This window comes from Limulus polyphemus, unplaced genomic scaffold (genome assembly GCF_000517525.1).
Source record: "Limulus polyphemus unplaced genomic scaffold, Limulus_polyphemus-2.1.2 Scaffold2803, whole genome shotgun sequence".
Lineage (NCBI taxonomy): Eukaryota > Metazoa > Arthropoda > Merostomata > Xiphosura > Limulidae > Limulus > Limulus polyphemus.
Window position 1 is genome coordinate 57635 of NW_013668413.1, and position 14161 is coordinate 71795.

General features: G+C 30.1%; 1 protein-coding gene across 1 annotated transcript in view; it reads left to right on the forward strand.

Annotated features, from left to right (window-relative positions):
- Positions 1–14161, forward strand: part of LOC106467937 (pre-rRNA-processing protein TSR1 homolog) — a 50051-nt gene that overhangs the window by 19646 nt on the left and 16244 nt on the right. The window contains exons 6-13 of the mRNA XM_022396165.1: positions 2091–2247; positions 5072–5254; positions 7728–7875; positions 8600–8802; positions 8986–9056; positions 9336–9428; positions 12815–12956; positions 13444–13495. Of these exons, the coding sequence (XP_022251873.1) occupies positions 2091–2247; positions 5072–5254; positions 7728–7875; positions 8600–8802; positions 8986–9056; positions 9336–9428; positions 12815–12956; positions 13444–13495 (1049 nt within the window). The remainder of the gene's footprint in view (positions 1–2090; positions 2248–5071; positions 5255–7727; positions 7876–8599; positions 8803–8985; positions 9057–9335; positions 9429–12814; positions 12957–13443; positions 13496–14161) is intronic.

Genomic DNA, 14161 nt, shown 5'->3' on the forward strand with positions numbered 1-14161 from the left:
ACACTCACTGAAATATGTAGATTGAACAATTTATGACTCTTATAAGTCATTGTATTGTGCTTATATAATCATTGTACATTTTTTGAAATTTAACTTAATTTGCACAAACATTGTTCAACATTTATTATCTTATTATTGAAGAATATGTTTCTGTTGTGTGACAATCTGTGTTTGTACTCTAAAGACATATTCCAAATGCAGTGCTTGTAAAACAGAAAGATCCTACAGTTTATTACAGGGCTTGAAGGTCATGGAAATCATAGAGTTATACAGTACTGGAAATCCTGGAAAAATCAAGGGCTTTTATATGGAGGTTCTAGAAAAGTCCTTCATTGTTCTCACATCCCCCATTTTTATTGTTGACAAGCTGTGCCATTGTGTTTACTTAAGCTTCACAAGAAATGGTGTCTAGAAAATATGACTGGTAAAATGGGAAATACACCGACTTTTGATACTACTGACATTAAAAACTATGCTATGAACTATGTACCTCTGTTTGCAAGCAAACAGGTGTCACACAACTATTGTTGGAATGATATTGTTAGAATAAAACAAACTTAAGACTTGTTTGGAAGAAATCAAAAATCATGAAGCTGTTGATAGGATAAAGAACATGACATTTTCAGAATTTTTCTAATTTTATGTTTAGTATAAGATGACTGATAATGGTTATAACTTAAGTTACTGCCTGAAATTGATTAATAAAACAAGAGAGAGAGAGAAATGCAAGTCTAAACAATAGCAATATAATAAAATGAATGTCATACACCTATTAAACAGCTGTTCAAGAAATAGACAAATATTTTCTCATTAAAGATAGCCTGTTAGATTATACCTGATAAGGTTACCCATTATATATATACAGTAATTGATCTGGGTCAGTTGTTTTTAATGACATTTTATGCTCCAATACTAAATGTTTTGGGGACAATGTTATGATTTTAAAGGACAATTAGGACTGTAACTACAATTTTGTGATGTATGTCAATATTATTTTGTCTCTTTGTATTCTTATAAGTTTTTCTTTCATATCTGAAGTGAATGAAAAAAACAAAAAATCAAGTTTGTAATTTTACTTGTAATCACCATACCCTGTGATGAACTGATACATATGAAAGCACCCTTGACAATAAAGAAAAATATCCAGAACAATTAGTTTTAAATTTTGTTTAAACACTGATATGTGTTATCATGCAAGAAAACTTATAGGCTGAACATCATGTTGAAATATAAAAGTTTTATTGACCCACAAGATTTCTAGTTTTTTTGATAAGTTCATTGTTTTGATAAATGTAATTGTGCAGGAAAGTGTGAAAATGTTTAGAAATAATGGAATACAATTGTGTGGGATAACCATTATTGGTAATGTGAGCAACAATATGAAAGTGGTCTCAGTAACAATATGAATCTTTGTTTTGTTGGCCTGGTGACATGTAACATAAGTTCATCAGGGACAAAATGACTTGCTGACCTATTGGCAAGTTGAAATAATATGTTGATTAAATATTTGTTTTTAGTTGCATGCTAGAGGAGTTTTTAGCTGTGGCCAAAGCACAGTGTTTGGGAGAAAGATGCAAGGATTTATCATTTGTTATTAAACTGAAATTGGAAAAAGGACTGAAAATGATGATGAATTTGTACTTTAAGTAGTCTATGATCATTTTGAATTTGTTTTGTAACAGTTTAGGTGCTAATGTTATTACTAGATTATTCTGTACAGCTGTTACTGTATTTTTATTAGATAAAATAAACATTAGCTATTTAATTTTAGTGGAGTTCACATTTTATCAAAATCGGTAAATTAGATGCTAGAAAATGACAGTTTCGTCCTGGAATTTTTTAACACATATAACAGTGTGTCATCACTTTCAATGAAAGGCAACTTTTTGTGAAAGTATTGCACTTTATGATAGATTTATGGTTTATAGAGTAAAACCATACCTAAATTGTGAAAAATATATTAAATACTAAGTCTTAAAATATTTCTCTCTCTCTTTTTGTTTCTCTATGTCATCATAAAAACAGTTTATTCATAGCTTTTACTTTATGGTTCAGCAATAAATGTTTGCTTTGTGTTATATAATAAACAGGTTTCCAGATGAAAAACTTCATGTAATAGACAAATCTCAGGATGCTTTGCAGCTTCTGCATTATATTGGCAGTCAGAAAAAACGGACTCTAACTGTACGAGACCGCCGACCCCATCTACTTGCAGAAGACACCAGTTTTGAGAAAAATAATTCTCAGGTAATAATAGATAAACAACAACATTTATTTGAAATATATAAAAGAAGAGACATATTTATGTTAAAACTAACTTTTCACATAATATTAACAATGACACTTTATTTTAATGATTAATTAATCCTCTTTCCATGGACATATTTTTCGTGTCATGAGGATTTAGTGAGTTACATTCAAAATTTAATTAAACTACTTTCTTTTCATGGTATACCAATAAATATAGTATAAAAACGTAGTTAATAATCCATATTTTAATAGTATATGTTTTAAGTTCTTACTTTTATAAGGGAATATTTAAAAAATCTAGAATTTCCTATGATATGAGAATTGTGACATTTGCTCTCTACTCAACCCTTCTACTCTAATTTATTTACCCACCCCTCCAAGAAGTATGAAATTTAATGTAAAGTACTTATTATAATATCATCATTGCTCAGGCAAAGCATAATTTTCATAGCCTTCAGTTTTGTTTGGTTACAGAGCCATGAAATAGACAACCAGACTCCTCTTGCCATTCCCACCTGTCACATCCTCTCATTTAGCAATTGCCAACAGCTCTCTTTGATATTCAATACTATAGTATTTAAAACCAATAGAAAGCCAAGGTTTTCATCTATCAAAAAACATATCATATTATGATATCTTCTGTAAAGAGAATTGTCAATTTCGCTTTCAGTTCAGGCTTGATTCCCATACATTGAAGAGCTTAGATGAAGTTTTAATGGCTCTTGTGACTTACTTAAAAAGCCAGAAAAATTGTGATAGTTTTGGGACATTGCTTTTTGCAAGTTATTATTCTGTGTTCTTTGTTACATTCATTAATTAAATAAAAAGTTATTTAGTGTAGTACTACCATTACTATAATAAAGTAGTGTTGTCATTGACAGTTGACAGCAAAAAAAACTGAGACCCAGGTAAATAATGTTTTCCTGTTTTTCATGTGCATTCTTTATTTATAATTATAAAAGTAACTAAAATGTAAAAATAGGAAACTTTTTATGTTAGTGAAGTTTAGATTAGGTGAAATAAATAATAATAATAACAAAATTTTTTCACAAGGTATACTTGCAAGTAGCTCGTATGTAATGTAATTCAATAATGTAACATGAGCTGCACATTTGCCGAGTGATTTACAACTTATAATGGTGCAAACTAATTAGACAAGGTTCAAAGGCAGTAAAACAATAAGATTTAAGTATAAATAGATGTATACTGTTATGTGTTTAAAACTATTTAGGATAAATATATGTCGTTGCATATTACAATTCGAAGTAATTGTAGAGAGAAAAAGGGTGATTTAGATTTATTTAATTTTTTTTATGTAGTTATGAGGTCAGTCAAATTCACCAATCTTTTATATAGTTAAGAGTAGAGATAATAACAGATAAAATATAAAGTTTTACTGAAAAAAAAAATGTATGAAATTTATTTAGAATGTTTTAGAGATTATAGAAATAAAATTTGAGATTTTTGACAAGAAAAGTATTTTTAATCTTAGCGTGGAAATCACTTAGCACTCAGACTAGTATATAGAAATATTATATATATATATATTCACGGACAAATCTTTAGTAAAAAATACTTCATTAAAAAAATCAAATTTTTTGTGTATGTAATATTTGTAATATTTACTAAAAGTCTGCCAGATTTTGTGAAGATACACTAAGTGTATTAAGTTATAATATGGAAACTGTAATGAGTACAAAGTGATTACGAGGTAGGTTGGTTTGACCAACCTCATAGCAAGAGAGTTAACTTAAATGCTAGAGAACTAAAGGTGACTGTATCATACGTACTTAATATTACAACATTTAGCATTACACTCTTTTATCTGCATTATGACTATTTATTAACTCCATTACTAAGTTATCTAAGAAAAAAAAAAAAACATAAACTTCACATGTATCTAATGTGATGGACAAAGTGGTTGTCATGGCAAGGCATTTGACAATAACTTCAGCTGCAGTAGGAGTCATGAAATTGGGTGAAGTGTCTTTAAACTTTATCATTAAAGGCCAGATTTTGCTCACTAAAAAAACAAAAAAACAAATACACTAAAAATAAAAAATAAATATAATCCATTTTGTAGGTTCTGAAGAAAAAAGTTTTAAATTAAAAGAATAAAATTATAATTATTTAATGCTTTAACTTGCATGTTATGTGTATATGCATGCACAGACATTTACACATATAATTAAACCCTAAATTAACAACTTTTACTTTATCAAATGGTGTTTTCTTACAGGAATATAGTCTCCCTGTTGGCACCTGGAGGGAGAAGTTACTTCTGTCCGTTTTATGAGTCTAGCATGATCCATTTGCAGAAGTGTCTATCATTAATTTTGAAAAGGGGGTGGAAAAAAGTAGAGGTCATAGTGAAGTTATGTGTGCTATGCTCCAAATTAAGCACCATAAAGAGCTTACCCTGTAGTGTTAATTAGGTATAGTTTTTTAGAAGTTTGGAAGTTTTTAATTTTATGGTCATATAAAATTTTGTTAACTCAATCAGATCGGTACAGAAAATGGTAAAACATTGCAAAGTAAACGACTGAATAGAAGCTTTGCTAATTGTGACTTTTTTTTAGCAAATCAATTTAATGCAGGTAATGAAATCTCAAATGCCATTTGAAACCTGTCTCATCTATTATTTATAGGCTGTAGGCAACTAACATGACAAAGAATTAATAGCATGAATTATCAGAAGTTTATTAGCTGATTTTGGTACTTACAATTATACTCTGTGCCATTTCGGTTTAGTATAAAGTCATGCAAAATACCACACTGAAAACAAGATTTTAATCATTAATATTGTATATTAATTTTTCAGAGCTCTGAAGGTACTCTAAAGGTGTCAGGATATGTCCGTGGACACCCCCTCAGTGTTAATGGCCTTATCCACATACCAGGATGGGGGGATTTTCAATTATCAGAAATTGATGCTGCAACAGATCCTCACCCTCTCTATTTTCATGGAAGCAAGAAGAGTTCAGCTATTGGACCAAACAACAAGGTTTATAGTTGTCAATAAAATATTGCATAAAAGATAAGCAGCACACTGGAAAAAGATCTTGAATACATTTAAGCTTTTGGTACCCCCAATGAATATATTTTTCCTTTGATTAAAAGTAAAAATCTTTCAGGAATTTAGGATTAGTTTAATTGTGTAGGTGTTTAAGAAAGAGCATAAAGAATAAATAATCAGTTCCATGATGGAGTTAAGATACTTAGCTTTAAAGACATCTGGGGATACCTTACTGGTAAGTTAAATTGATACTCTATGGGTAAGGTATTGCCATTATGAATTTATGAGTAAGTGATGATAAGGATTTTGGGGAACATTTGATTATACTTGCATTTCATTTGGTATTTTTTACTTTGTCACAAAACATTTACTCCTGAAAAACATATTTACAGGAATATGTTATTGTGTATTTTAAGCCCAAAATATTCTTGAATGATTAAACTTGTGGAATGTCTTGACAGTAGTTGAAATATGAAATAATGAATGTTTTAGGTTTTGGAGGAAGATTCACTTGAATTTCAAATTTTCAGTATGAAATTAAATGATAATTTCTATGCCTTAACAGTTGGGTATATAGTCTTGATGGCTACAAAATTCTTTAATATGCAAGCTTTACTCATTAGAAGCTGTAAAAAATAATGTCAAAATATTCTATGTTAATGGGAATATCACGTGCATGTGAAGTAGGGTTCCTGAGTTTTTATATGGATCAAATCATGTAAAGTTATTAGCTGTCTGACATGAACAAAGGGTAGTGAGTGAAGCAGAGATAGCCATTTGAACCCAAAGGATAGGTATATTTGTAAACAATTAGTGATCTAAGTAATTTGGGAAATTCATCTTTGTAGAAGGTAAAGAAAGGTGGCGAAAGGACTTCTGAGCATAATTTTGAGAGTAATTTGTGAACAGATTCTTGTCAGAAGTTGTACAAACTTATCTCTTTAAAATGAAATGTATTTCATCAAAGTGGCAGAACTAAGGTTAAGGTGCATTTATATAAGATTAAAAGTATTATATCAAGAGTTTTTGTAATATTCGTATCGGTGAGGTCAAGGGAATGATTGTTTTTCTGAAGTACTTCTGTTGAAGAGTTTTTGTTGGAACTGTGCTGAACTGCTAATGAGGAGCGAGGCCAGTATATACAAGTCAAATATGCAGTTTTTCAATAATTTTATGCCCAAAACTTAAAAAATACAGGTATTATAATAAAAAATATGAAATATTTTATTTGTAAAAATCTTTGAGAAGGATAACCAATGAATATATTTTTCCTTTGATTAAAAGTAAAAATCTTTCAGGAATTTAGGATAGGTTTGTTTGTGAAGGTGTTTAATAAAGAGAGTAAAGAATGCACAATCAGTTATATGATAGAGTTAAGATACTTCAATTCTGTCAGTAATTAAACTTAGACAACAAATAAACAAATTTGCATATTCAATTTGCAAAAACCATACATATAAATATGAAAAAAATATGAAATGTTTTATTTTCTCAAAATCTTTGAGGAGGCAGCCTCATTTTCCTTCTCTGATGAATTGTCACTGCAGAAAACATACATATAACAATCATAATTATTTCAATATTCCAAATATTGTATATAAAAAAATTAAATAGAATGTAATTTTTTGTAAAAGCATGTTGCATAGTAGTGTTAAAAGTGAATCTACATGTCCAAAAAAAAAACCTTGCAAATTACATATTTGAAAGATTACATAAACATTCTAGTCAATAAATAAATGTTGCTTTGTACACATATATATTGAAGTCAGTACTGAATTATAAAGGTAATTCTTATCCAACAAATTTGAATTGTGAAAACAGAATCATTGTATAGCTCCCAAAAAGCATTTTATTCAAAAGTAGTACAAGGCATAGTTGTACATTATATTGCAGTTAACAGTATATTAATTCTTCTAATTGAGCTATTACCTCCATTGATTATATAACCAAATATATTTTTCAGTACATTCAATATATTTTGGGATTTTAGTAACGACTACAAACTCAAATTATAAGTTGTTTTAAAAGTTTGAGCAGTTTGCATAACTTTGTATGTTAAGAAAATGTCAGGTGGAAAGCTTTTGGTAAAGAATAAAAAAATAATATAGAAATTGCCAAAACAAAGAAACTTGGAATAGGTAAATCACGCTATAATATATTTTTCAGTCATTTGATTATGTATACTCATATATATGTGTGATTTATTGAAACATCAGATCTATTAGACTGCTTAAAATTGCTTTTACTAGAAAATGTCTGAAATATTTTTTTTACCATCCGGACCCAATTTTCCAGATTCTTCTTCAAACTTCATTATCCTTAATAAATAATTTATACTCAGTGAGTATGTGGTTCTTTGTGTTTATGTGTATCACAAAGTTGTTGCTATTCAATGTTCACTGTTTGTCTTGAATATTCCCAATTGTCCAGTAAAGATAAAAGCTGCATGTTGATTTTATAGGGAGAGACAATTTCTATGGATGAAGGAATAAGGGTTCTTGACAGAGCAAATCCATTACTGCAAGAGTCACTAGAAGCTGAGAATACCCCAGATCCAATGGAGGGTGAACAGACATGGCCAACAGAAGAAGAGATGGCTCAAGCAGAGGGTATTACAAATAATAAATCGTTCCTTCTGTTGTAGTTAAATTAACAAGTGCTGTCCACTAATGATTCATTTGGTTATAAGAAACTTAAACACTTCTTTGGTTGAAGTTATAAATGTGTTGTTTATTACCAGTCAGAATTAGTAACAGATGTGTTCAATTTCTTTTTTTTGGTTGCTATACAGTGTTTTTAAATATATATTATGCAATTATCATTTGTTCCATGGCTGTTGTTGTTGCTACTACTAATTGTATTGTTAATGGCATACAACCATTAATAAGAACACATTTTTCAAGTAGGTGTTGTTGTTGTTTCATTCTATTTTATTAAATACTGTTTTGTTAGCATTCATACTGTATTATCAGACTGTTATTTCATGTAGCTGTTGTTAGCATTCAGTGTTTTGTTTTGATCTTATTGCCAATTAATACTCAGAGTAGCAATCACCAGTATTTATTATTTTTAAAGGCTTTTTTTTAAACAGGTATTAGATAGGTGTGTAACAATTATTGTCACTTAGTTAATGTTTCATTACTTTGTTACCTTCTGTACTTGTCCTGCAGTGGGTAAGTAGTAAATATGTGTTCTTACATGCTAAATTCCTCCCCCCAGAGCTTTGCAATAAAAAACCAAAAAAAAAACCTGCTTTTTGATGTGTATGTGTCGATTACTATACTACTGTACATAAAAGTTCTCAATATTCATCATATATCCCTTTTTCTGCAGCCATTCAGGACAATAAGAAGAAAAAAAAGAAAGTGCCTAAAGGTACATCAGAATATCAGGCTGCATGGATTATAGATAGTGCAGAAGAAGAGGAAAGTGATGAAGAAGACATAACTGAAATAGATCCTGAGTTGCAGGCTATGGAAGATGAGGACTCTGAGAATGAAGCTGATAATACATCTAGTGATGAAGAACTTGATACGGTAATTTTTTAGTGGTGTACATATTACTGCTTTTTTATAGAAGGGCTGTTTGAATACCTTTGAAAATTACCCTGTGAAAACATCTGTAGAAGATTCTTTTGAACCTTAATAAGCATAAAATGAAATACATTTATGATATGTTGATTCTTATTTTTAGACTAATAGGTCTTATGTAATTTTCAGGTATCAGTGACTGAGGTAGGGGATACACTTAAGTATGATGAGAAAATAGACATAGAGGAGGAAAAGAAAACGTGAGTAAGAGGTTCTGTTTTTCATTTTCAAATCTATTTTGTGTGAGATGATTTTTGGTCACATTTTAAAACATGCAACTTTTTCTGTAGTAAGTTGTAGATGGGGTATGATAATAATGTTTGTGATGATTATGTTTTTATTTATAATTTATTTCTCTGAAGAACAAAAAACTTATTTCCAGCATAGAAAAAACGAAGCTGACTGAATCTTTAACGTAGATTACTTAATGGATGACATATTTTTATGATAATGTTTGCTTTTTATGTTTTAATTTTTAGACTTGTTAAGTTCAGAGAAGAAAGAATGGAGCAGATGTTTCCTGATGAAATTGATACTCCTTTTGAAGAACCAGCCAGATACAGGTTTGCAAGGTAAAGAATAAAATGTGTATTTAATTCACACTATGAATGTTGAAACTCTTGATACATATACAAGTTTATTACATGGAAACTTCAACACATAATTTTAGAAAATCCTTTTCAGTAATCAAAAACGTTTTTTAGAATGTCATAGACATTTCATTAGAACATTTGTTAGAAAACATAGAAATAAATGCTCAAATGTTTTTCTCTGTAACAGCATTTTTTAAAGTCACTGTTGATATTAGCACTTGACAATTTGAACTACTACTGAAGCAATCTATTCTTGATTCTTCTTGATAAGTATAGAGAAAATTATCTTTCTAATGTTACATCTTTCAGTGCTGAACTTGTAGTTCTCTCAAGATTGACTTTACATAGCTATACAGTTTTTCGTCCATTGTAGTTGCATGTGGATAGGAAAGAAGTATTGTAATATCTATTCGCGGTAATTGGAGTGAAACAGATAAAACATTTGTTGTGTTACTTTGAGAATAAGATAGTTAGTGTAAATATTTATAAACTCATTTTTTATGTCATATTCCCTTTCTTTGTGAAATATACATAATATCTTAGTTTATTAACTAGTCAAGAAAATCACTGACTATTTTCTTAGAATTTGTAGAAAACAAGCACACAGAAGACTTGCTTCAATTTGATGAATGCAGAGAGTGCAGTGGTTTTTGTTTGAAGAGATGATAAATTACATTAATTTGTATATTGTATAGTAGGGAAAGTTATAGACTATAGTTTGGAACTATCAAGTGTACAAAACACTGTAAAATTCAGTATGATATTAGGGATTATGTTGAAAGACTTTATAGTAAATAATTACCTTTATTAGGTTATAAGTATTGAAAGTAAACTACTCAGCAGAGTGTGTAACTGGAAAAGGTTTTGAACATGAATACTTTTGAAAGCTTTCTTTTCAAAGTTAGATTGGTTTGATGTTGGTGTTTGAACTTGTATTCATGAATAGAAGCACTGTCTCTATGTATTTGATTATCTATGTATATGTATGAGGATTGTATATCCTGGACAAGAAGTATTGGTGGTAAGAGAGTCTGAGACATTTCAGTCCACCCACTCACACTCAAATCCACTGTTGGGCAATATGTGCAAGAAATGGAAGACAAGTGGAAATGTAGTATAGAATATCTACCCAACTGTCAAAAATTATCCTATTTGTGCTTCATTCAAACTTTAAAATTTGACAAAAAAAACTAAACAAGTGTTTGGCATTAAATTCATCCCCAGATCTTCAAAAGTTAGAGCTGCAGACTAGGAACATGAAACTTTATGAAGTAGTAAACTTCATGGAAATTTTACATATGCATAGTTGTTTTAAGTGCATTTTACCTCTCCAGGATCAGAACATATTGCCAGAGTTTTTCACAGAAGGATATAATAAGAAAATATTCTGTTAGATATTAGGAATCTTGATATGTGAACAATTTATACCATTGCTGTAGAGTTACATGTATCTTACAAGATCTATGGCTAGATATACCATTTGTATTTAACATAGTTTTTGCTAACTTTTGAAATTAGGGCGATCATAAAATGCTGACAAGAATGGCTATAAGTTTTGTTGAACTATGATTTAATGGTAGTATAATAGATAGTAACTTTGATCAAAGAAAGCTACCTATATAGATTGTAATGAAAAATCAACCTGGTAAAGAGTGTAGCTAATTAGATATACTATTCTTTATATGTTTTTACGTATCAAACTTTAGAATGCATTGTTTCATCATATGGGTACTCAATGTTCATCTGGTTTTATATGTGAATTATTTTATAATATAGTCAGATGACTTGTTGGCAATAAATTCAACGATAAATGAACAGCATGCACTCCACTTGTTTTCCAAATAATATATGTATTCAAAAGAAGTTAAATGTATGTACAACAAATTCTTTATACTTTCGCTGGGAGCATGCGTGGTGAATTTCTTGAATAATTGGGGAACTCCGCAAATGTTAGAGAAGCCTCTTTGTTAGTATATAAGCCTGGCAGAGAAAAGCCAGGGGATTATAAAGTGAACAGTAGTTACGGTGAGTTTCAGGTAATTTATGATTCTGTTTCGAGCTAGTGTGTGTTTTGCACTCGTAGAGAGCGAAGTTATTGAGATTGTGAATTGCTGTGATTTATAGCGTGTATTATAAAAGTTGTTAAGTTTAAAGTGACGAGAAACGTACTGACTGTGGAATTACTGTGCACTAAAAGTTTGTATCGAGAAAGAATAAACTGGTTTAATCAAGAAAGGACTTGTATCACTGTAGTTCCTCAAAAAAGAATTTCTACCGGAAATTAACAAACAAGCAGATACATAACAATACTATAGAGATTATAGGCATATCTTAAACACTATATGTAGTTCTCTTCTTCTTGTCAAAAGTCCACTTAGGCCTATTCAGTTACTTTAGAATTTCAGTTGACAAGCCAAACTACCTTCCCCTATTTCTATTGCACTAGTATTCTGTGTATAATTCTCTTACAATTGTGGTGCGAGTTACCATAGTCATGTACTGCTCTTCCAATAATCGTTTGGTCTTCTTTCTTCAAAATATCCTCTGTTCCTTTTGTCAAAGTGCACTCAGGCTGATTCAGTTGATTTAGAACCATGTTTTGATGGAATAAATCATTCTTCTTATCTCCTTTTCTGCTCTTAGTCTTATTCTAACATATTAAAGGTTAGGCCTATGTTAATTGTTAGGCTTATCACTTCTACGGCAGTTAACTTCACAGTGAACTTTTCCTTGGCCGTAACTTTACTCTTTTCTGCTATTGTCTGTCTGCTGTTTCCACTTGTCTCACACTATTTATATTTTTATTGCTTAATCATCTGCCCACCATCTAGAAATCTCTATATTCTTGCGACATTCGATAGTCTCAATATCAGTGAATTATAAACACAACATCCAACAATCTTCTGCTTTTAACTCTCTTATTATAAAAAACTAAATAATCATGAAATACTAACTCACAAAATAAATAAATTAATAATATCTACACTAAACAGTTTTTTATATCATGACAAATATAAAAGCGAGGAATTATTTTATTGTATAATAATTAAAATGCTCCCTGCTGGCTCAGTGATAAACTTGAGGATTTATTCTAAAATTCAGGGTTTAATCCCTCCAGTGGGCACAAAACAGGTAGCCCACCTCGTGTATTTGATTCTGCTACCCCAAATTCCCAGGAAATGATCTAGAGGTACTGTTTGGAAGGTGTTTGGACAAGTGGCAAATAAATTTAGTAAGTGTAAAGTGCCCCTATTGTATGTTACCCACTGGAAGGATAATAAAATTCTGCAGTTTAGAATAACCGTTTTTGATGGCTTGATTATAGTATTTGAATAAACATTTTGAAATTAAATTCCACTACACAGGTACCGAGGGTTAAAAAGCTTTCACAGCTCCCCCTGGGATCCCAAAGAAAATCTTCCATCAGATTATGCTAGGATTTTTCAGTTTGAAAATTTCAACAGAACTAGGAAACGAATTCTAGTAGATGAACGGGAAGGAGCTCTGGTAGGTGAAGAGGCTAGAATACAGATTCTGCTAATTGTGTTTTGTAGATAACTGAAAGTAAAGATGAAGATAGCTGGCAAGTCTACATACAGTTTTGTACTTATTAATATTGGATTCTTAATTTTTAAGATAAAAATATTGTTTATGATTTTTTGGTGTAGCCTTTAAACTTTTTTATGTTTCTTTTTGTTTCAGTAACTACTACTTTAAAAATAAAAGTCGCAAACAATGCAATGTGTGATTTTTTAACTGGAAAATGTCCACCATTGTGGTCAAGTCAGTTTGTGCCTGAATTTTGCAAAGATGACTCACAATTATAATTAGATTTGATATTGTATGTCCTTTATTTATTCTCATAGTCTCTGATTTCTGGTACATTTACATGTGTCTTAACACTCAGAACTTTAAACTAGACAAGACATTCAGTTATCATATAAGAATTAAAAGGAATGTATGTATATGAATGTTTTTATTTTCTTTTAAACAGCCTGGCTGGTATGTCACTATTCACATTGCTAATGTACCCCAAGCTTTTGTTGGTAAGTTATATTTGGTATGAACATGAAACATGAAAATTTAGAACATTTGGTAACATTCATTACTTCACTTTAGTAGAAAAACTGTAAAGTTAAATAAGAAAAAAAAGTAATTAAAATGTATTAAAACTTAGTTTTTGTAATTAGTTTTTCTTTATTAATATGTTTCTCACTCACCAGTCTCCACTGTATTTGTCTGTGCTTGATACAATGACATATGGAAAGGGGGGAATTAAGACGTCAGAAGCTTATATTAGCTGTGTAACTCAAGAAAATTATCAACACTGTTCTTAGGAGTATTAAGATTCTATCATGAACATAAGTTGACAAGTTAACTTAGTTGTTGTTAAATGTTTAAATATGACTACACAGTCTGTAAAAGTGTATTACTAAAAAAAGTGACTACTTAACTCTCTCACCATTGGCTCGGTCCCAGGGACTAACCTTGTAACCATTTAGTGCTTGTTATAGTTTTCATACTATAACTTTTAATACAGTATGTGTATCTCTGTATGGGTTTGGTCGATTTGACTGACCTTGTAACCACCATAAAAAATTAGAAAATAGTTATAGATTATGCTTTTTTTTTGTTCTAGAATGACTACAAATTATAACACAAAACCACAAATGTTTAGTCTAAATAGCTTAAACCTCATAACATTATACATC